The sequence below is a fragment of the Miniopterus natalensis genome, chromosome 7, assembly GCF_054644295.1.
Source record: "Miniopterus natalensis isolate mMinNat1 chromosome 7, mMinNat1.hap1, whole genome shotgun sequence".
Lineage (NCBI taxonomy): Eukaryota > Metazoa > Chordata > Mammalia > Chiroptera > Miniopteridae > Miniopterus > Miniopterus natalensis.
Genome location: NC_142087.1, coordinates 17187007 through 17211664, shown reverse-complemented (window position 1 = coordinate 17211664; position 24658 = coordinate 17187007). Strand labels below are relative to the sequence as shown.

The following is a 24658-nucleotide window of genomic DNA, read 5'->3' as shown; positions in this document are numbered from 1 at the left end:
ATATTGCTGGTCATAAAAACCACTATAAACTTATAAAGACCTGAAACACTTCTAATATTAAACATTGAAAGAAATGTGAGCTATACATACATTTAAGAAAGGTTAATATAAACAAGTAAGGTAATTCTTTTCCAACCCACTTATTCCAGTCCAGGGTTGCAGGTAGCTGGAACCTCTCCTGACAGCTCAGGTACAAGGCAGGTACCAACCCTAAACAAGATGCCCTTCCATATCAGGGTGCACTCATGCACACACACACCCCCATACTCACTCAGACTGGGACAAATTAGACACACCAATTCACCTAATGTGCACATGTTTGGGATGTGAGAGGAAACCAGAGTACCTGGAGAAAACCCACACAGACGTGGGGAGGACATGCAAATGCCACACATACAGTGGCCCTGGCTGGGAATTGATTTTTTTTTGTTTTTATCAATGTTATAACAATGTTATTTGAGGTCCTGCTGTAATTCTTTTTGTATGTTTTTGAGTTCTACTTGCTAATATTTTATTAATGTTTTTACATCTATATTCATGATAGATATTGGTCTGTTGGATTTTTTGTTTATTTTGGAAATGTCTTTGTGTGGTTTTGGTATTACATGGAAGATTGTGAAGATCTTGAGGGAAGACATGGAGTGAATGACTTGGGCCGTGGGAATATCAGAAAAAATCCAGGGGAGAAAAGGAATCCAGAGAAGGGAATTAGTGTTGTTGGCTGGAAATATTGTGGCTTGGATAAGAGTAGGGTAGTGTACCGGAGCAGATTCAGTGAGGATTGGGATTGCAGTCTGATTGTCATGGACAGAACAGTTAGTGTAGCTGGCTTGTGGAGAATCTTAGCTAATAATGACATGATAGGGCTGGAAATGTATTGACTATAGGGAAAAAAATTAATTATAACAGTGTTAGGGAATGAATAGTGGAAGTAAATCCTGAACCTGGAGATGATGGGGTGGGGGGAGAGACCCAGTAGAAGAATCAGTCTTGAGCAGGAGATTGAGTACCTCTCTCTGGGACTGCTGGGAAGGAGGAGGGGTCAGAATGGAGAGCATGGGCCCTTAGAAGCCATATTAATGTCTGGGAGTGCCTTTCCTTGTACTTCGTTTAGGAGGAAGGGGATATTCCTGAGGCTAAAGGAATAACAGATCTGCGCCAACACTGGAGCAGTTATCCAGTGCTGACACTCTCTGTGGGCAGAGTTGTGATGGTGAATCAGAGCTTGGTTTAGGTCCTTACACCAGTGATTTTTTTTGTTTTTATCTATTTGGTTTTTTGTTTTTGACAGACTGGTGAGGGCCGCAGTTAGGGCAAATCAGTGTGGAAACTCTTCGATCATCCTGAAAAATGAGAAATCATTGGAGGTCCTTCTGCTAAGCTGTTGAGTCCCAGTGTTGTCCAGCATTGACCATGAGAGGGCCACTGGCCTCCATCCTCTGTTGAGCCAGAGAGCCACTGACCATCCAGTTTGTAATCAGCAGTTCAGACTTAGTCTTCTAACCAATTCTACATAATCACTTCTGGAAAATAGAAGAAAAGGGAACATTTCCCAATCCATTTTGTGGTTCTGATACCAAAGCCAGACAAGGACCAGTTTCCATCCCTAGCAGTCATTCCTCCTCATGCCTTTATGTGCTGGTACTCAGGGAGCTGATTTCTGTTCCTGTTACAGCTGTAGCCGACTCCGCCAGGTTCAGAGTATCCTGACCCAGAGCAGTAAGTCTAGACCGGACGGGATCCTCTGCATTCTAGGTAAGTGCTTTTAACAAGGTGGGACTCAGGGCTGGGGCAACTTGGCTTCTGTTCACAGGAAGATACTGATAATAGTATCATTGTGAGATAAGCTGTGGGTTAGTATCCCCCCATTTTGTTCCCCTGAAATTGGTTGCATTTCAATGAGGTTGGGTGAGATATCAGTAAGATAAGGAGCACCTACCACAGAGCAGGCACTTTGTACATATTACCTCATTTCTCCTCACAGCAGCCTTGTAAGGGAACAGTGTTGTCCCTTTTTTTACAGAAGAGGAAACTGAGATTCTGGAGATTAAACAGACTTGCTCAGGGCTATAGAGTGGCAGGATTGGGCATTTAATTGTTCTTTAAATTTTTTATTGTGAAAATGCATCATATATTTTAAAAATTAAGACAATACATGAGTAATAATGAACAGAGCTTCCTAACCATCCCAGATACCCAGTCCCACTCCCCAGAGATAACATTGTCAACTGTACAAATGGGAACATTTTGTGCATATTGTTGTTAACCTAATTTTTAAATTTTTCAGTTGACCACATTATCTTAGAGTTTTTAAAATTCAAGATTGACTACTTGAATATAGAATACTACTACAGTGTTGCAGAAATTGATGTGTTGGAGGTTGGTTGTGAAAATGGAGGTAAAAAGTTAATAAACCTTCAGGCCATAGCTCTGGGCCTTCACAAGTACCCAAGAACCAGGTAGTATATGTGTCTTTGGCACTGAAAGGCAGTAGTGAAGGCAGTTGTTACTTCATTTTTTTTTTTAGTTATCTCTGACCCAGCCCCACTGGACTGTAAATTTCATGAGGGCCATTTGTAGCCCAGCACACACTCCAGTATCCAGCACAGTGCCTTGGGCCGAATAAATATTTGTGAAATGATGGATGTGTGTGGTTCCAGTCACTTGTCCTCTTCTTCACTTCTTTGAGTTTGTTTCAAACCTTACCTTAATTCTCTCTTATTTGATCCCATATGTTTTGGTAAAGGTCTTCTTGAGAAGTGAATGTTTTCCTGACACCTATTCCTATTCCAACTGAAAATATTCCGAAATCTTTAACCAGCCATGACAGGACTTGAATTATATTTTCTGGTTTCTTCTATCCTCAAGAATTGCTTTTTGCCAATTAACAGTTTCAATAATCTGTACTGTTTAACTGTCTCTTGAATCCAAGTAAGGGTACTTGATGCTGAACCTGCTTTCACAGAGAGTTACTTAGTTTGGTTTCTGGTACAAAACTGTTCTAAGGTGTTGCCTTTTCTTTAACTATCAAGGTTTTGCTGAGCAGGGACAAACTATTGGGGCTCATTTGCTTCCCATAGTACAGCTGATCAGAGCCGCCTTTGCCTTGCAGGAATTGATAGCAGGTACAATGAAGGCTGCAGAGAGCTTGCAAATTATCTTCTGTTTGGTTTGTACAATCAGAATACCAGTGATTTTGAGAAAACGGGGTTTTCTGAAGAAGTTCTAGATGGTAAGTATATATTGGTAAATTCTGTGTGAAAGTAATAGGCAATTTATTTCTTCAGATACTTATTTCATGGTCTTTTTATAGAAACATAATCAAATTTAAAATAGCCTGAAGCCCCAATAAATTGTTACATTTTAAAAATAATAAAAAACATTTCTTCTTTGCTGATATATTAAGGAATATGCTCTTGCAGGTTATCTGCTGGATGATAAGAGACTAGCAACAAGTAGTTTTCAGAATACATTTACTGGGTAAATCAGCTTTAGAGAAAAAAGTAAACATCAGTGTTTGGCTTTATATCTTCTTGACAGGGTACTAGTTTTCCTTTGAATTGCCTACTGCATTGACATGCTGGGAGGTTCAGATTATGTGCATTGTCCAGTGAAAGCACTTTCAGCTGTGAGTCAAAGATGGGCCTGCAGGATACTCCTACAAGGAAGACTTCTTGTGGATCTTCAGCTTAGGAACAAAGGCTCTTTGTCCTGCTCTGTCTTTGGGAATTGTTTCCTGTGTGACTTTAATTCATGACGATGCCCGTGACTACAATGAAGGCTTTCTGCTTACATTCCCCTTTCCTCAGCTCTGAGACACTCACCCTGTGTTGATGCTGCTGTGGGCTGATGCCCAGGAGCTATCTCTGATATCACATACTTAGCATCATGACTTGTCTGCCTGACGGGTCAGGAGACACGGGAATAGACAAATCAAATTGGACAAGAGAAAGAAAACTCTTGGGAAGCAGCTGGGGGACACATGAAAGCAAACATCTGATGTTGATACAATCTTGCTGTATGGACCTAGTACAGTGGTTCTCAACTGGGGTTATTTTATCCCCCAGGGGACATTTGCCAATATTTGAAGATATTTTTGATTGTCACAACTAGGCAGAGTGGATAGAGGCCAGGGATGCTACTAAACATCCTACAAGGCACAGTACAGTCCCCCACAACAAAGAATGATCTGGTCCAAACTGGCAGTAGTGCTGTGGCTGAGAAACCCTGGTCTATATGTGAAAATTCTTTTGTACTAAAGTCCTTAATAGTATCTATCCTTATGGATTGATTAAAGATTTTGTTCTTATTCTAAAGTGCAGAAAGAGGCTGAAATTATTCCTTCCATTAAATTTTTTCAATTCAAATTTAGTTTCAGGTTTTCATTTAAAAAAAGTATTTCCTTACACTGTACAGCATCTACTGGTTTGGAAAGAATTCATCTTGGCAGCTCATTTAGAAGGTTATAAAAGGACAGATGCTCGTACCATCCACACATTTCACTTCAACCAAGGTTGCTAAGGACATTGTGGTACTGATATTAAGGAAATAGTTTAAATCCTCAAAGGTGTCCTTTTTTTTCTTTTTCTTTTCTTTTTTTTTGTTTTGTCAATTCTGTCACCTAGCACAGTGGGTACTTATGAAATGAGCATTTTCTTCAAAAGTAATAAGTTTATCTTCTAAATTCAAATAGTTGGAAAGCTGAGATACCAGATTTATGCTTCTACATTTCTGGTCTCTAATTATATGAGAGGAAAAGAGGCCAACACAAAGGATTTATTTTAAAAAGAAACTTTTAAAATAGTTTACGTCTTTATCCCATTCTCTTACATTTGCCTTTTTTGTTGTTGTTAATCCTCACCTGAGGACATTTTTTCCATTGATTTTTAGAGAGTGAAAGGGACAAAAGGAGGGAGAGAGAGTCAGAGAGAAACATCTCATCAACCAGTTGCCTCCCACACGTGCCCAACTGGGGCCAGGGATAGAACCTGCAACCCAGGCATGTACCTTTGACTGGGAATCAAATCTGAGACCCTTTGGTGCGTGGACCAACACTTTATCCACTGAGCCACACCGGCCAGGGCTATGCTTGCTTCTTTTACCTGATGTGTACTCTGTTAAATGTTTACAGTGATGATGTCAGCCCTAAGAAAACCTGAGAATGCTTAATTAGGTTTAGTAGCTATTGCAATATTTTTTTAGTTGAATATATGGTATGTCACACATCAGTATATTCTATACAGGAAGCCTCAGGCTCTCTAAGTGACATTAAACTCTTCACTCCTCAGCAGGCGATCTGCAAGTGATTCAGGGCAGGGCTCTTTTAGAGGGCCCACGGGAGGAAAACCGGCAGATGAGAGGAGGCCCCTTTCCTACCCCTTGCCACCTTTGGACTCCAGGGCTCACCTGACAGTAAACAGTGAAGAAACTGCTCCATACTGTGTTCCCTAGAACACCTTGAGTCTGACCAGGTGTGTAGCTCAGAGTGACTTAAAAGCCCACCATCATGGAGCTTTATTTGAAGAGGCCACCCAGCCGTGTGGTCAGCTGCAGTCAGTATTCATCAGGCTTATGTTTTGTAGATTATGGTCTGCCACACTGTATTACTATGTTGGCATTGCCCTAAACCTGCTGCCTCAGCCACCTCCTCCAGCAGCTTCCCTAGTGTCATCTCGTTAATGCTCTGCTTTCTGAGGAGCCATGGAATGGAGCCTCTCCTTTTGTTTTGGAAGTATGACTGCTTTATTTCTCAGTATTCAGACTGCTTTAATAGACCTGCTCTGTTCCATGGCTCTTCTTTTAGTTTATCTGAGTTTATTTGCATTCTTGGGATTGCTTTATTTATTTGACCCACCCCTGGGTGATTATTCCTAAAACCTGTGAGCTGCTGATCTATTTATAGAAGCCTTGTCCACCTGCCTCTACTTCCTTCCTCCCAGCCTTTCCTGTGTACAGAGTTCACCCCTGTACACAATAACCCTTCCCAAAGCTAACAGGCAATGTCCCTTGAGCCCGATGAGCCAGCAGCCAAGAGCTTTAGACACTGATGTCTGCAGGAGAACTAGTCACTGGCCATATTCCATGCTATTTTCCTGCCTCACTTGCTTTAGGCTGTGAAGTTTCCATTTGGAATTTATCTCTCCAGTGAAGTACACAGCTGAGTTTGGTACCAGAGATTCAACTATGCTGCACTTTTGAACCCAGAAGGCTGTTCTTTTTGCTTACCCTGTACCTGCTTCACCATCACTAGAGGGCTACAGTGATGGGAGCATCACATGAGGATGAGGAATTCCTTACTGTCCACACTTGACTTTTCTTCATCATTTTGAAGTGCATTGCCTAATTAAAGAATTGTCAGTTTAGAGTTTTATTACATTGTGTCTAAAGTCATTTTAATGGTTTTACTAACTATGTGGGCAGAAATTGTCTAAAGAAAACGCCTTTGACAATCTTGTGTCTTAATTTTGGTTTTCTTACAGATATAATTATATTGATTAAATCAGACAGTGTACATCTGTACTGTAATCCTGTAAACTATCACTATCTCTTACCCTGTGTGGCACATTGGAGAAATCTGCATTTCCACTGCATGACCGAAAATGAGGTGAGGAGAAAAGATAGAATAGGCACTTAGAGACACTCTAAGAATATTTTTTCAGGAAAATGTAGATCTGAAACAGGAGTCCCCTAAAAAGTGAAATTGCAGAATGTGATTACACAAAAAAGTTTATTTGTTTTAGTGGAACTTTTCATATTGCATGATGTGGCTATAATTGTATGCCTGAAGGAGACAGAAGGGGCTTTTCAAATTGGGGCCTAGTGTAGGCTTGTGAACCTGCCTTCCTGCCTTGCTTCATCACCAGCCTGCATACATTCTCTCAGGGGGCTAGTGCCTACATACTGCTCCAGGGGAATTGGATAAGCTTTTGACATTTCCGTGTTTGGATTTCTTGGTATATGTTTCTGTTTCCCTTTGGGCCCACTTCAAGGGTTTGGCTGGGAATCAAATTGGGATTTGAGATTTAGGATTTCATGGAAATTGTGACCTGATATGGGTCAATAATCCTTCTTTCCATGTGAGTATTTGGGGAATTTTTGAGGACAAGTTTTATCTCTTGCATTTAGGTCTCTGGTCCATTTTGAGTTGATTTATGTGTGGTATGAGATAAGGGAATGACAGTATTTTTTACCAGCAAACATAAAATGTGGCTTTGGAAACACCCTCTTGGGTACTGTCTTCTATAAATGTTATTTGGGGCAACTCTGATAGAATGCAGAGAAGATATGGGACTTTGCATGATGTCTTGTCAGAGCCCATTTTCCTTTCAATTTCCCTCTTTAGTATGAAGATGAGGAAGCTGCAGAAGAATTTAAAATTTCCAGCTTTGTGGACATGGTTCGAGACTGTAGTAGAATTGGCATTCCTTATAGCTCCCAAGGTGAGTGTCTGGCAGTGAGCCATTTTAACCTTGCTTGGATGGTATGTGAATCACACGTCTCTACTTCTCCTTTCATTGGGGGCATTCAGCTGGGAAACCCATTGATCTATTTTCACAAAAGTCAGAGGCTGAAGCAGAAAGGAATTTGGGAACTTTCCTATGCAAGCTTGTATTCATAACTGAAGTTTATGCAGCAACAAAGCAGGCCACCTACAGTCAGATAGAAAAACTGATAGGTCATTTACACAGTTGTCATCTAGCCTGTACCCCCTATTGTATGTAGAGTGTAGATGTGGGATCTCTTGGTAATAAGAAATAGTTATCAGGTAGCTGTTAAAAATATGCTGACGGTGAGGCTCAAAAACGATGGGTAAAAATATGGGGGGGGAATTAACAAGTTTAACAGTGCTTATATCTTATTTTACAACAAAACCTTGCACATTGAAGATATTGTTATAAGAAAGGAACATTTTTGATTTGGTAATTTTCCCTTGAGGATGTTGTTAGGATATGTTTCTTAAGGGAGAGGAGCCAAGTTTGGGTCTGTTAATAATTATATCCACTAACTGATGCAAGTCAGATGTAATTTATTTATTTGCTTGCTTGCTTAGAAAACCAGAATGTAAAAATATACTATAGAGAAATCTGAATTTATGTAACTTGTTTATGGTTTGAATTTCCTTGGCTTTCACTTTGTATTTCTAGTTTTAATACCTAACCATTTTATCTATTTCAATTTTATTTTGCTAGACGAGGCTGTGGTGAACTTGTGAGAAATGATGCCTGTCTAACCACCTTAGATCAGGTTTAGACTGTTACATCCAGGATGGTATTTGATACATGTTGTTGTATTTTATTCCTCTAGGTCACTTGCAGATATTTGATATGTTTGTAGTGGAGAAATGGCCAATTGTACAGGCCTTTGCACTTGAGGGTATTGGAGGAGATGGATTTTTTACCATGAAATATGAGGTATGTATAAAAAGTAGTATGCCTGGTTTTTATGAAGGGCACACAATGTGAGCGTGCAGCATTATAATACTCTGAAAAACTGTCAGTGACCTCCCAAAGGCATGAAGCAAGTTAAAAGATTGAAATGGAAAATAGTTGCTGTTTAAGGCTAGTTCCCAAACTGAGTCCCTGTGTTCTTTTTTTTTGGAGTTCTTCTGTCCTCCTTCCTCTCCATTCTCCATTTTGAGTTCACTGTTCTCCAGTCTACTCCTATAGCTTCCTAGGCTGACTCCTCTTACAGTATTTATCATCCTATGTTATCACACATTTGTTATATACCGCCTCTCACCCACTAAACTACCTACTCCTGGTCTCTGAACTGAAAGCTCCTTGAGAACAAAAGCAGAGTCTTTTTGTTGTTTGTTTCTCAGAAGTTCATATAATTGGAGAACTATTCAAGAGCAATGAAAGGGACAGTGCAAATTTTTGTCTAAGTGTTGTACATTAAAGAAATAAAAGGGTTAGCTCTTCTCATAAGAACAGCATCTTTTATTTTAGTATTCTTTGTATCTAGAAGATGACAAATTAATATTTTGTAAGTGGATTAATGAGTGAGTCTGGGAGAGGAGGTCATCCAGAATACTCATTAGGGAGGATGGCCTGTTAAGTTAGTAGCATCACCTTAGGCATTCACTTGCCTCTCAAGGTTCCCCCCACTAAGATGACCTACTTCTAACACAGGATACCAGGGAGAGGGAGGCATACTATTAGGGATAGAGTAAGTGGGACCTTTGGAAGCAAGGCCCAGGGTTAATTCTTAACCTCCTGAGAAGTAGCAGCGTCCCTAGGAAATGAATGGATTCTGGCGGAATCTGTAATGTGGAGGAGCGTGGTCTATAGGGAAATGCTGAAGAGAAGCATACCACTGGACTCCACTTTTCCTGCTCCAAAACCATAGTATTCTCACGTTGACCACAAGTTGCAGAGCATCAACAGGCTGTGTGTAGGGCCTGCCCTGATAGGAAGTAATGCTCTCTAATTTAGAACAATAAGGGCTGGAATGGAGGCAGGCCATAGGAGAGAAAGTAGAGAAACTTTAACATTTTTAGCAATAATAATAATATTGTTAATTAATTATATAAACTGGGCATTTATAGAGTGCCTTCTATATGCCAGCCACTATCCTAAGCACTTTATGTGAATTGACTTTAATTCTTACAGTAACCCTCAGAAGTAGGTACTGTTACCATCCGTATTTTACAGAGAGGTTAAATGAACTTCCCCAAATCACAGAACAGTAGGGTTGGGGTCAGTCCAGAGAGTCTGGCTTCAGAGCCTGGGCTGCTGCCGGATTAGCATTAGAAAGCAGTGTTACTAGGAGGCTGCATGATTCATGCAGCCCAAATGAAGCAGCCCTCTGATTCCTGCTGTAAGCAACATCACACCATGAAGTCACAGCCCAAAGGAGTAAAATCCCCTTCCAGAAAACTTTTACTAGGCAGTGTAGATCTTTACTGTAGGGTAGTGCTCTTAGGGGGTGGGATGTGCAATGAGGAGGAAACAGCACACTTCATATAGTAAGAGCAGGGGAGGTGGGTCACAGGAGGGGTAGGGGAGGTAGAAAAGTATCTCAAGACCCCTTTCTCAGGTCTTGCTCTTCTCTGTAGGTGCTAATTGTCATTCTCTCCATCTCATTCCCCACTACAACCCTCACTCTCAGTTCTCTTCCTTACCCTGTCCTTCCCAGCCCTTTAAGGCATGGAGCAGTTTGGCCTATGGATCAGCTCTGCCATTATACTCTCTACTGCACTCTAATTCACATGTCAAAGGACTGACAGGTTCTTGCCTCCTTTAAAGACAAAGAGAAGGAGAACTACAGATATTTATAACTTAATTTTTTTTTAACTTCTGTTTTATTGCATGCTATACCCAGAAAAAAGTTATTAATTCAGAGGCTGTTTTGTTCCTGATGTGGTAGAGGTAGATGCCAGCATGAGAAGGGAAGCCTGGATGCACATAGCATTCACTTGGTATTTAGGCTGGGCCAAACTCAGTCATGGTTGTAGAGAGCTCTGCCTGGGAAGTAGTACAGGGAAGTTCCTCTGCTAGGGCTTTCCCTGCCTCCCAGTTCTTTCTTCTTTTTCTCCAGCTGCTGGAACTGTGACCTGGTAATATAAATTTACATCAGCTAGCTCCCCAAGGGGAGGATTCTAATAGCAGACTTCTGAATAACGAGGGTAACCATATAGCGAGTGTTTATTCACCTTTTTTATGGGCAAATATGAGGTCTTTGTATTGAAAAGTAGAATAAGATTTATGAAAAGATTCAACAAATATAAGAAAGAGACCATAGCATAGTAGATGTAAGGACAGATCAGCATGTTTTTAAAAAAGATTTCTGCAGGAAGTAAAATAAAAATTGAGAAAAATACCTCTTGTATTTTTTAAGAATGGAGTTTGTAAAAAGAGAAATGAGATATGGTAGGTAAAGCAAGCAAATTAAAAAGGGAGATGGATGACATACAAGGAGAGATTGTAATAAGTCTCAAAATTATTAGTAGAATTAAAATTTGAATTTAAAAAGAGAAATCAAATCTAGTACCCCATAAAAATCTAATCAGTTGACACACTTGAAAAGCTGTTCTAGAATACAGAGGAAGAGCTCACATAGATTAAATCAATAAGAAGGAAGAAGTTAAAATGGGGCATAAAGAGTGGAAATTGGTGGTGTTAAAAACAAAGGGATTAGCCCTGGCCTGTGTTGCTCAGTGGTTAGAGTGTAGGCCTGCGCACCAAAGGGTCACGAGTTTGATTCCTGGTCAAGGACACATACCAGGTCTGGGCATGTGTGGGAGGCAACCAGTTGATGTGTCTTTCTCACATTTATGTTTCTCTCTCCCCCCACCCCACTTCCCTCCTTCCCTTCCTTTCTCTCTTAAAAACAAAAAAATCAATGGAAAAAATATCCTCATGTGAGGATTAACCAAAAAAAGAAAACAAAGGGAGTTATATAATAGTCTATGCGCCCCCCCACACACACTGTCCCCCAAGTGACAGGCAACTAGTCATTTACCAACTGCCACCTCCACCCTGGGAAAAACAAGGAACAGGGCTGAGTGGGTGGGGGTTCTCTAAGGAAACTGAAAAACAAGATGGAAAACTCGTTGGCTAGTGTAGCATTTGTTGCTGACAATAAAGCTCTTTGCATTTTGACATTTAGAATATAAGTGGGTTGGAGTAACAGCCTCCTTCCTGTCTGCTGTCCTCCTAAAAAACCTCCTGGTAGTTGTCAAGCTCTGCTGAGAGCATAAAATTTCCAGTCAGCCTTCCCATTTCAAATTATAAGCAGGCCACCAAAGATCATAAGGTATTTGATTAAATACCTATAACTTAAAAGGAAGAAATTCAAGATTAAAGAAAAAGACCAACTGAATAAGACCCAAAAATAATTTAAGAAACACAGGAAGCTTAACACACACTCTCCAAAAGAAATACAGGATTTTTCGCAACCAAAAAACAAGTGTTTTGTTGTGATAAATGAATGTAAAGAAAATAGCTCTGGAAAATTATAATCGATAAAATCAGTAGAGGAGTTGGAAGGTAAAGTTAGGGAAATCTCTACAAATGTAGAATAATAAAATCAAGGAGATAAAAAATATGAGAAAAAAGTTAAGACATGGAGAACTGATTCACGAAGTCTCATATCCAACAAGTATAAGTTCTAGAAAGATAGAGCAGAGGTATCAGAAGAGAACAAAATTTTTTAAAAAGAAGAAACATTTTCAGTGATAGACAAATAAATGCTTTTATTTTTGTTGTTGTTAATCCTTACCCAAGGATATTTTTTCCAGTGATTTTTTAGAGAGAGTGAAAGGGGTGGTGGTGGTGGGGAGAGAGAAACATCAACATGAGAGAGACACATCAATTGGTTGCCTCCTACTCACACCCCAACCAGGGCTGGGGATCGAACCTGCAACCAGGTACATGCCCTTGACCGGAAATTGAACCTGCAACCCTTTGGTGTACAGACCAACTCTCTAACCATTGAAACAAACTGGCCAGGGTAAGAAATAAATGCTTTTAAATTAAATCACTTAGACCCTGGCTGTGTGGCTCAGTTGGTTGAGCACCATCCTGTGCACCAAAGGGTCGCTGGTTTGATTCCTGCCAGGGCACATTCCAGGGTTGCGGGTTCCGTCCCTGGTGAGGGTCGGGGTGCGTATGGGAGGCAGCCAATGGATGTTTCTCTTTCACATCGATGTCTCTCTCTCTCTCTGAAATCAATAAATAAATAAATCACTTAGCTACTGTGAATGAGAGGAAGAAATGTAGATCTATATGCCTTTTTTGAACACTAAAGATGAAAGAATGTCATAAAATGCTTCCGGGAAGACAAACATAAATCACCTACACAATAAGACAACAGGAACTAGATTTTTCTCCCTCCTCAAACAAAATAAACAAAAAACCAAACATACACCAAATAAAATATGTGAAGATACTAGACATAAGGCAATGAGGAATAGTGATTCCCTGAAAGATAGAAATAAAGTGAGTCCTATGATTGCCCTGGCTTACTACTCTGAGAAAATTTCTAGGCTGTGGCAGAGGTAGTAGGTACCCAGGTGGATCCCATTGTACTTCCTGAGTTGAGAGTCTAGTGAGACCAAGGAAACTAATTGCCCAGAGACAGAACTTTGAAGGTATACCAAGATTCCCCTGCTCCCCACCCATTCCAAATATTCAACAGAGTACTGATCACTGCATTTATGCATGAGGTAACTACCGGCAGTGGAAGGAAAAAACCATATGAAAGTATTTGAGAACAGTGCCTGATTCATGCTGAGAGCTGGGAGTGCTTGTTCCCACCAGTTAGGCTGAAAAAAAAAACATAATTCACAGGGCACTGGGTAGAGTCCTCAGGAGTATTTTGCCTTGATAATGCGGAACAGTCAACCCCAGACTGAGCAGTGCTCTAGACCCTCTGAACAAATCATAAAAACAAAACCTGAAAGCATCAAACTCTTTGAAAGTAACAGCATCTGAGAAGAAAGCTCACTGATATTTATAGGAATACAAAAACACCTAGTACCCATGCCCTGACTGGAGTTGCTCAATGATTAGAGCATTGTCCCACACACTGAATGGTCATGTATTTGAGTCCCAGCCCAGGGCACAAACCTGGGTTGAAGGTTTGATCCCCCAACCCTTGTCGGGGTGTGTGCGGGAGGCAAACAATCAATGTGTCTCTCTCGCTCTCCCTCCTCCCTCCTCCCTCCCTCCCTTCCATTCTCTTTAAATATCAATGGGGGGGGGGGAATACCCTTGGCTGAGGATTAACAACTACAACAAAATACCTAGCACCCAACAAGGTAAAAGTCACAATGTCTGGCATCTAAAGGTTATCAAGTTTACAAAGAAGCAGGAAAACATGACTGTAATGAGGTAATCAGTCAGTCAAAATTGACCTAGAATTGACAGAAATATTAGAAGTAGCAGACAAGGACATTAAAACAGTTATTCTAGCTGTATTTCATATGTTCTAGAAGCTAGAGGAAAGACTGAACATGTTACAGAGACAGAAAAATGTTAAGACCCAAATTGAACGGCTAGAGAGGAAAACTGCAGTGTCTAAAATGAAAAATATGCTGGATGGGATTAATAGCAGATTAGACACTGCAAGTGAAAAGATTGGTAAATTTGAAACCATAGCAGTAGAAAGTATCCAAGAAGAAGCATAAACAGGCTAAAAAATCTAAGGGAATGCAGAGAGCATCAGTGATTGATAAATCAGATAGAGTACAGAATAAAGACCTTTAAATATCTATATATATCTTTATTGATTTTAGAGAGAGGAAGGGAAAAGGAGAGAGAGAGACAGAAACATCAATGATGAGAGAGTCATTGATTGGCTGCCTCCTGCACATCCCCTACTGGGGATCAAGTCCACAACCTGGCCATGTGCCCTGACTGGGACTTGAACTGCGATCTCTTGGATCATAGGTCAGTGCTCAACCACTGAGCCACGCCGGCCAGGCAGAATAAAGACATTTTAAAACTCAAAATTTTTGCCTCTCATTAACCCTTTCTTAGAAAGCTATTGGAGGATGTGTTCCAGCAAACAAGGGAGTTAACTGAGAAAGAGGAGGCAGGAAAGCCATGGAACCAGATCTATCATCTAAGAGCTCCGGGATGATAGCAAAGAGAAGTCTCAAAGTGAAAGTCATTGCACAGAAGCTTCCAAAACAGATCAGACGAAGCAAGAAGAAAAAGGATTGATAGATTATCTGATGTGTTTAAGCCACAGTTCTCAATCAGGAGGACTTTGCTGCCCTCCCTCCCCCAGCCCCAAGACATTTAGCAATGTTAGAAAATACTTTTGGTTTGCCTATGCAGGGCTAGGGGTGGTGCTGCTGCTAAGCGCCCTACAGTGCACAGGCTGACAGGAAATATCTGGCCCAAAATGACAATAGAGTTACTGTTGAGAAACCCTAGTATGTAAGCATACTAGCAAATTGGATGGGGCAGCTAGGAAAAAACTTAGGATCGGAATTTTTTTTGATTACACAAGCAAAAAACGTGAAACTGTTGGTAGCTCTAGGAAAAGCAAAATTTTTGTTTTAAAAATCAAATGGTAGTATAGTATGTACTTGGCCTGCAAGAAATAAGATATATATGGTCTTAATATTATAAACAATAATTACTGGTACAACCAAAAATCATATTATGGTATTAGATGATGTTAGGGTGTGCGTATAGAGAAAAAGTGTGGGAATGGGCTTGTTGTAGAAGAGCTACATCTTTGCCATAAGTCAATATTTAATTTCTAAGTTGATAAATCAAGAAATAGTGATATAAGAATATCGTAACAAAATATAGAGGTAACTACTAGAAGAAAATGTTAAAAGACTTTTAAATGGTTACCCCTGAGGAGTGAGACTAGTGGAGGTTTGTGAAAGGTTGCAGTAGGGAATATAATTTTTTTATTACAAGCCTTTAGTACTATTTTATTTTTTTAAAACCAGGGGCATATATTACTTTAATTAAAATTTTATTTTAAAGGCAAAAAAGTATATGTATGTACATTTGTATGTATATAAATATATATGTATATGCCCATCATTGAAGATATTCAAAAAATGTGCTAAAGCTTCTGAGAAGATAGCTTCCTTGAATGGGATAGCATTTATTAATATGTATAGGTTCTAATGTAATTGATAAAATTTCATTTATTATTCTAATCACTTGAGTTTTCACAAAGATAGTTTATTCCTGAATGTCCTAATGATATTAACTCTCTATGATTTTAATTTTTTGCTCTTGTGTTGCAGTTGCAGGATGTGAGTCTGAATCTATGGAATGTCTACAGCAAAATGGATCCTATGTCTCTGGAGAGTTTGCTTTCAGAAGTAAGGAGCCAAACTGTACTTTACTTACAAATATTACAACCAGCTCACTTATCTAATTGTGTTTAACTTGAAGAAATGCAGGATATATTTTAGTTTACTTTTGTCAAAGGATTGAGCAGTCTCTTAAGCTTCTTGAGGGTAGAAGGGGACCTGGAAAAGTGATACCTCTTGTACACTGAGGAAACTTCACCTTAGGTGAGACCAAGGCCGCCGGACTGGTCCAAGGTTTAGGTTTTCATCTAAAGACATTCTTTCTGTTGGGCTGGACTTTAGAAAAACAATGCAGAGGGTGACTTTTTCCATTCTTTCTCTGGCATGAAAAGATAAAAAAGATGGGGTATGGCTTAAAGGAATCAAGGATTAAAGCACAAGTCAGCAACTTTTTCTGTAAAAGACTAGATAGTAATGTTTTAGGCTTTGTGTGCCCTGAGAGCAGCTGCAGACAATGCTTAAACAAATGGATGTGTCTGTGTTGTAAGGAAACTTTATTTATAAAAATATGTAGCCTGCCCACAGACCATAATTTACCAACTCCTGGATTAGAGAATCAGCATTAATTTTTCATCTGAACTTTGAAGGAAAAATTCAGGGTGGAAAGAGCAATTTGCAGTGGGGGAGCAACAAACAAAACTAAGGAATAGCTACTTTGGTTAAACAGCTCAGTAGTGTCTCTCGGTGGTCATGGATAGATAATGCATGGAAAAAGAACAGCTTGTAGTCTTTAAATGAAATTAGCTATAATATCAGGCCCCCCCAAACACCAGTATCAAAAATATTAATGCCTGTATTTTAAGAAAAATATTAGCAAAGGGAACCCGGTATCATGTTAAAAGCATATGCTTTGATGAAGTAGGGTTTATTAACCTTGCTGACTGGTCACGAGTATATATGTGTTGCTGTGTCCGAACTGATGTTGCTAACCCATCACAAGATAACTCATGTCTGCACTTACGTTAATTTAAGTAATTTTAAACACCTTGCTGACCAAAGTAGCCAGCCGCATAGGCGGGTTCTGGCTTGAAACAGCTGGTCAATAAGGTGTTAAGGTTCAGTATTTAATATCAGGAAATCTATTAATGTAATCACTGTACACTAATTTTTCTCCTTGGAGCTATTTATGACTTCATAGCTGCCAAAAAGGCATTTGATAAAACTGAACATCCATTCTGTTTAAACATTTCTAATCAAATAGGAATATAAAAGAAAAATAAACCTGAACTTTCTGTTTTTTGGAAACACCTAGTCATCATCATCAACCACCCATGGCTAGTCTAATTATGGGAAAAACGTGAAAAATGCAAAAAATTACAACATTAATATGTAATAAGAATGATAAAGTTTAACCCCAGATAAAGAGAGATAAGTAGTTGAGGAGTTTCTGAAAGTGTATGAGGCCCACAGCCCCCTTGTATGCAGTGCCCTAATGGTGAGGAAGCCGTAGGTCACACATGGAGTCCAGACATAGCATTGCAGTTTTGAGAACATCGCAAGCGTCTCTGGAGTCAATGGAGAGGAACCACTCAAGAGAACATCTTTAATTGCAACATCTTCAGTTCACTAGTGACATGCAGCTGAAGAAGGAACAGTGGTAATCACCATGGGCTTAAGCCCTTTCCTGGTTTTCTGACTTTCCATGAGCTTGGTATTCTTAGGTGATATCATGAAGAAGTGGAAGGAAGCCCTTTTAGTGTCTATTAGTGGACTTCTCATCTATCTGGAAGAGTGAAGGCTCAGAGCCAGATTTAATTTTATTTAGAAGTAATAAAGTAAGATGATATGTACCAAAATGTAGCTGAGCATTTTTATACCCGCTACATTATAGAGAGCTCTTGCAAATCAATAAGAAAAATACAGCAGTGAGAACTGGGGGACAGCAGGAATTAGATATTCACAAAATAAGAAATAAAAATGACCATGGTTTTCCACTCCCAATTAGGGATATAGAAAGTCAAAAGAAATCATTGCTGTCACCCTAACAGCCAAAAAAGTCTGAATAAGCAACAAAATAGTAGTTTAAAAATAAAACCATTAGTGAGCTGAAGATCCAAAGAAAGCTGAAAGAACTCAGTTCTGGAAAATGTAGGGCTCTTCATAGGATTCTGCTCTAATTTCTGGTGGAGCAGCAGAAGGAAGAGGAATCCATTATAGTCAGGATAAGTAGAACTCAGCTGACCTTTAAAAGAACTGTCATAGGCTTTGTGGGATGAGTCAGCAACTACCTATCAACTTTATCCCATATGTCTTTGCAAAGGCTAAGGGCCAGGCACGAAAGTTGAGAACTATCCCACTTAAGGCACTTGACACTCAACTATCACCTGGATTGGAGCAGAAGAGCTGAGAGCAGGCTCAGGTATTTACAAAGTATAAGTAGCTACCGTCTTAAGGCTGGGGGTAAGGCAGCAAGACAGAGAAGGATCTCTTTATGTAGACAGAGCCAAGGGGACTGGAGAGCTAAGAGAACTCCTTAACAATCCAAAAAACTGGTAGTGAGCTTGTAAAGCAGGGAAAGATAGTTTCGTGATTCAGAAAGCTTGTGGCTCAGCTATAAAAACACAGAGAGACTTCCAGAATCTTGTCAGTGCTTTGCCCAAAGTCTCTACCGAAGTTCATACTCACCCTCAAAATATTTTAATTTAGTGATGAACAAAATCAAACTAAAAATGCAATAAGACCCAGACCCAGGTCAGTACATATCAAATTGACTTAGGTCCCTTCTCTAGTAGCCTAACAAAAGAAAGGGTGTGCTCTTCCTAGAGGTAAATATTATTTACCTCAGTTTTTACTGTTCTTTCATACCAAATTTGTGGCATATGATAAATTACAAAACATGAAGAAGCAAGAAAATTTGATCTGCGGTCAGGAAAGGAAATAGTTAATAGAAGCAGACCCAGATGTTGAAATTAACCAATGAATTTAAATAACTAATAAAAATGTCAAAGAATATGGAAGAAAAGGAGGCTGTGCATGAAGAAATGAGGAATTTTATCAGAGACATGAAAACTATCAAAAGAAACACATGGAAAATACTATATCAGAAATGAAGAATGTATTAGATTGGCTTACTAGCAGACTAGATACTAGATACCAATGAAGAAAAGTTCAGTGAACTTGAAGATAGGTCAACAGAAAGTTTCTGAACTGAAGGACAAAGAGAAAAAAAAGAGCAAGGGGAGTGGAACAGAGCATCCAGTATCTGTCAAACAATGTCAAATGATCTAACAGTGTATTTGGAGTCCCAGAAGGAGAGTAGAGAGAAAATAGGGCAGGAAATTTGAGTTGATAATGTCCAAGAACTTTATAAATTGATGAAATACATCAAACCACAGATCTAAGAAGCTCAGCAAACCCCAATTAGGAAAAAATAAATATGTATAAAAATGACTATAAATTTGTTCAGGGATCTCTTGTGGTGAATCTAAAAATGTTAATAAAATCAAAATCCAACAACCAAAAGAAATTAAAATGCAATTCCAGTCATTACTTGTGTCTCTAAAAATTTTTTAAAAGAGAGCCAATTCACACTCATTTCTTAAAAGCTATTTTTTCTTCTCCTTTCTCTTGCTTCATAGCCTCCAAACTCCTCTGAAACCCCATTTTTTCTCCACTATCTAAATACCTTTTCTGTTCCTATGTATTTTCCCTTTGCTAAGACCCGTAATCTTACAGCCAGAATTGGCATCTAGGCTTTCATTCTTGTTGGCCAATTACTGCTGGCAGCGCTCTGGTGGCCAAAGAACCTACAGCTTCATGCTTCTTGGTCACGTACCACAGAGCAAAAATGCAGACTTCTCTGGGATTTGATTTGTAGGTTATTCTTTTTTAAAAATATATATCTTTATTGATTTCAGAGAGGGGAGGGAAGGGAGAGGGAAAGAGAGAGAGAAACATCAATGATGAGAGAGTCACTGATTGGCTGCCTCCTGCACACTCCCAACTGGGAATTGAGCCCGAGACCTGGGCATGTGCCCTGACCAGGAATCGAACTGTGATCTCCTGGATCCTAGGTCGATGCTCAACCACTGAGCCATGCCAGGCCAGGCTGAGATTTGATTTAGAAACATGTTCAAAACATGTTTGGTGAGAAAAGTAAAAAAGCAGAGAATATTCCCATCTTTGTAAAACAGTTTGTGTTTCTGTGTGTTAGAAACTTCAGTGGGTAGTCTTACTGGTCTTTTTATTATTTATTTTTATTTTCTTATTTTTATTGCATTATGTAATTCTTAAAACAAGTTCAAGTATTGAAATTGAGCTTCTTTATCCCCTTCGAGCCACCTGAGAGCTGCCACTGCCAGTGTAAGGCTGAGAGTTTTGTCTGAAGTTCAGCATCTTTCCCCACTGGCCAAGGCATACTGGCATGTTTCTTGGGGTTTTCAGACCTTTGCTACTTATCTGACCTTGATATCTAACTGGGCTTGTCTTCTGGGTTTGACCTGGAAGAACGTGAGCAGATAGACTTTCCCTTCTTCATCATGAGATTCAACTGACCATTTCAACGTACGTACACAGTATCCATTTCCACAGAAACACTATTCGTGCTGGGGAAAAGTTAGAGAATAGTGTCTGGTTGAAAGCACACAGGCTCTGGCTATCTCTTACCAGCTATATTTCCACTTTTGCTACTTGATAGTATTGCATCCTCAGGCAGATCACTTTACTGTTCAGTGCCTCAGTCTCCTATCTACAAACTGGGCAGGATTTTAGAAAGATTTAAATATATATATGTTATATATACACACACACATACACATATATGAACATTTCATATATAATACTAGTTATTTTTAGTATAAAAATGTGTTGCATCTTCCATTCTATTTATTTATTATTGACTTGAGAGAGAGAAACATCAATATGAGAGAGAAAGATTGATCAGTTGCCTCCTGTATGTGCCCCGACCAGGGATTCAACCCCACAACCTGGGTATGTGCCCTGACCAGAAATTGAGCCCACCACCTTCTGGTGTGTGGGATGATGCTCCAACCAACTGAGCCACACTGGCCAGGGCTGCATCTTCCATTTTAGTCATAGCATGGAGCTGAGAATAGAAACAGTTCATTCTGCCTTATTCTGTAATTAGTACTGACACATCCACCTCTGTCAGGAAAGTCTTCTAGGAGCAAAGTGCCTGTCTTCTGCTCTGTAGCTCCCAAAGCACACAGTGTTTTTCACATAGAAGATAGCCAGAGAATGGCTACCGCTCAACTGTATAACTGCTTCTTGTTATAGACCCAAACCAAGATAGGTGTCACTGTGTAGGCCATTAAAATGGAAGCATACCTTCTGAGCTTGTTTCTAAATACAATTAAAAAACAAAATAAAGTATATTCTGTATTAATAGCTGAATTGGTTCTTTTTGTTTTTCTAAGCTTCGCAAAGTGAAGCATTCTGGTATTACCCAAGGGATTGGACAGAGCCAAGCAAGCAAGGCACAGACCCACACTGGGTTGGATAGCCTCAGATGTGGCTTCCATGAGGCTGCTAATATGCATTATGGGTGTCTGAGAGAGAGAGAGAGAGCAGACAAATGTAAGAAAGTCAAGGGGGAGGCTCAGATGTTCTCGGCCTATTTGGGCTGGCTGACAGTAGAGGCAGAGAAATCTAGTATGCAAAGCCTGGTAATAAACGCTTTATACAGGTTATTTCATTTAATTCCTGTGATACCTCTGAAAGGTAGATAGTAGTCACCCCGTTACACATATAAGGCATTTGAGGCCCAGAGAGGTTAATTTCCTTGCAAGGTTATATAGCCAGTAAGAGGCAGAGCAAAGGCTCCAGCACAGGTCTTTCTGAATCTAAACATACTTTCAGTGCTAAGTTATTTTGGCAGCCAGCTGGAAATGGGGAGTGGAGCTGGGACTAGAAGAGGTGGACAGACATTGATGGTCTGTGGTTAGAGTATTAGAAGAGTGGGGAGTATACTTCTCTCCAGAGTCCAGGAGCCCATGTGGGAGTAATCCAATGCCAAAGTGGGAAGACTGACCTGGACCTAGGATGAGGCCCACTGATTAGACTTGATAGTAGTGGGTCAGGATCTTAAACCAGAGGGTCTAGTTTACAGGGCCAAAGCATAGAGGTGGTATGGCAAGACAGTCTGACCCAGGCAATTGTAGATTACCAGTTACAAGTATAGATTTGTTTATCTAAAATACGTATGTAAAATATGTATACATATGGAAAAAAAGGATGAGAAAGTATTTCCCAAAGTGCTAATAATGGTGTCTATCTTTATTTTCTAAGTTTTCTGTTACTAATGCATATTGTATTTTTGTTTTTAAAAACTTTTTATTAAAATATCATAGACTCAGAAAACAACATGAAACCAATGTATAACCTAATAATTATTATAAAACAAAGCAACAGAAACATACTAGCTACCCTGGAAGCAGACCACTGCCTCCGTTCTCCTCCCCCAAGAATAGCACTATCATGAATTCTTTGGCAATCACCTCCTTACTTTTCTTTGTAGTTTTATCATCCAAATGTGCTTCCATAGACACATAGTTTAGCTTTGCCTTGGTGTGTATTCTAAGTTTTCTTTATAAGTTCCCTCACCACCTCTTTGTTTCTCCCCAGTCTCTCCCCCCACGCCTATATATTTGTTAAAGAAACTGGATCATTTGTCTTGTAGCTATGCTCATTGAGATTTTGTAGATTGCATTCCCATGATGTAACTTACCATTTTCCTCTGTCTTCCATATTTCCCAATTATTGATCATTGAATTTTGAGGTTTAATCAATTTCAGACCTGGAATTGGTCATTTCTCTAGTAAGTTTTGATTTCTTGAGTGGAAAATGGTATTTCAACACCACAGTCTAGGTGATAAGAATGCTTGTTGCTACTAGTTTGGTCATTGTTTTTAGATTTCTTCAGTGGACAGAGCTAGGAAATTCTTTCTCTCTACGTCTCTCTTCCTCCTTCTCTCTCTCCCTCTGTCCCTATCTCCCTCCCTCCCTCTCTCTCTCTGCCCCTTCCACTCCCCCTCCCATTCCCTCTCCCCCTCCCCATGTGCATGTGTATATACACATACCTGATTTTTTTAATCCTACATTATTATAAAACATTCTGAAAACAGTATCAGAATTGTCACCTACATGATTACTGAAAATAATTTTAGATATATGTATATAATCTATATGTAATATATGTATATGTATATACATAAATATATACACATATCATCTGGACAGCAAGTAGTAAAGCACTTGAGAATGTTGTTTACATTAAGTATTCCCAGCAGAGATCCCTTGTGCTTTATGCCTAGGGCCAGAAGTATAGTCAATATGTAGCTAATATGGAGTCCACAGGTCTGAGTAGTTATGTATCCTCACCTACAAGAAAAGAATAGAGGAGAGCGTAGGTCTGGCCAGGCAGTTTTAGGGCAGCAAACAGGATGCCTCCTGTGAGCAAGGCATTAGACTGGATGCCCAATACACATACACTTACACTATGAGATGGACAGTGAAGATGACTGAGTACAAATTATCAGCAACTTCAAAATAAGCAGAGATGTTGTATCTTAAGCAAGCCATAGCTGGTATTTTTTGGTTAACTGATGATGCCTTAAAGAATAGCCAGAAGCATAAAGCAATGTGTGGTGGTTGGGAATAGAAATGAGACTAGAGAGGAGGCTGAAAAGCAGCTGGGAAGGGAGAGGGAAGCAGGCTGCACATAGAGGAGAGTCAACTGGGAAAGGTGCAGAGTTCCTCATACTCCTGCGACAACTAAAAGGAGGTTGTGAGAGAGGAGATAGCTCTGGGCCACCAGCCACCGCAGGATCCATCGAACTTGTAACTGAAGTCAACTAATTTGTCCTTGAATGAAGCTTCACTGGTATGACCCTTTTGGCACTAGATGTTGTACAGTCCTGTAGATGCCTCAAAAATAACTCATCTCTAAAAAGAATTGCTAAAGTAAGGCACTGGGAAAATGTGGTACTCACATCCTCTCAGAACCACATCAGAATTACAACTAAACTACAGAACAACCATCATTCAGAACTGCCTGAAATCTAGCTGAATGGAAGTCCTACAGCTAAGGTATAAAGAAGAAACCACATTGAGACTAGTAGGAGGGGCAGAGATACAGAACAGGCTAGCCCCACGCTCACCTGAGGTGGATAAAAATCGGGAGGGATATCTCCACTGTGGAGGTACCGCCTGAGGAACAAAGGATCCCAGGCCCACACCAGGCTTCCCAGCCCAGGGTTCCCATGCCAGGAAGAGGAGTCCCCATAAGTTCTGGCTATAAAAACCAGCAGGGATTGTGGCTGAATAAGACAGAAGGCTGCTGGAGTCCCAGGCAGTTCCTCTTTAAGGGCCTTCACAAACTTACTCAGACTCTTTCCCTCCAAGTTACATTGCTGGGGCAGCAGCTCAAAAGGCACCAGGGACATATGGGCAGTAACTGAACTGTCTCGCATCAGGGCAAGAGCCAGTGGGGCAGCTTTATCCCAGACAGAAGTACTGACAGAGGTCATTGTTCCTTTTCTGAGCCATCCCCCCACAGAGCCAGCTGGCAGGTGCCATATCTGAATCTCCATCAACCTGGCTCATACCGGTCGCCCCACCCTCGTGATTCCCTGAGACTCCACCCCACCGACTTGCAGGCCCATCCAAGCTGCTTCCAGTGGCTTTTCCACACAAATGGCCTGTCTTGGCTTATGCTTCAGACTTTCCTAAAATCTCTCAAGCAGCTGGCCTTGGCGTGCCCTGTACCTCTCACTAAGTGGCCACAGGCCCAGCACTAGCAGCTGGCCTTGGTTCACAGCTTGGCCTCTCCTGGGCACCTCCAAGCCCAGCACAAGTAGCAGCCATCTTCAGATCACTTTGTAGCTCATGCCAGATAGCCCCAGGCAGAAC

General features: G+C 40.2%; 1 protein-coding gene across 5 annotated transcripts in view; it reads left to right on the top strand.

The window, feature by feature from the left end:
• DNAAF9 (dynein axonemal assembly factor 9) overlaps positions 1 to 24658 on the top strand; it is a 115678-nt gene that overhangs the window by 15379 nt on the left and 75641 nt on the right. For 4 of the 5 annotated variants that reach the window (XR_015714809.1, XM_087818842.1, XM_016212082.2 and 1 more), the window contains exons 2-7: positions 1676 to 1755; positions 3113 to 3232; positions 6480 to 6604; positions 7343 to 7439; positions 8305 to 8411; positions 15722 to 15799. Coding sequence is in view for 4 of the 5 variants with exons in the window: in XM_087818842.1 (XP_087674968.1) it covers positions 1676 to 1755; positions 3113 to 3232; positions 6480 to 6604; positions 7343 to 7439; positions 8305 to 8411; positions 15722 to 15799 (607 nt within the window). In the remaining variant the exon portion in view is untranslated. Of the gene's footprint in view, positions 1 to 1675; positions 1756 to 3112; positions 3233 to 6479; positions 6605 to 7342; positions 7440 to 8304; positions 8412 to 15721; positions 15800 to 24658 lie in introns of those variants that run through there. The other variant, XM_087818844.1, reaches the window with a different exon arrangement.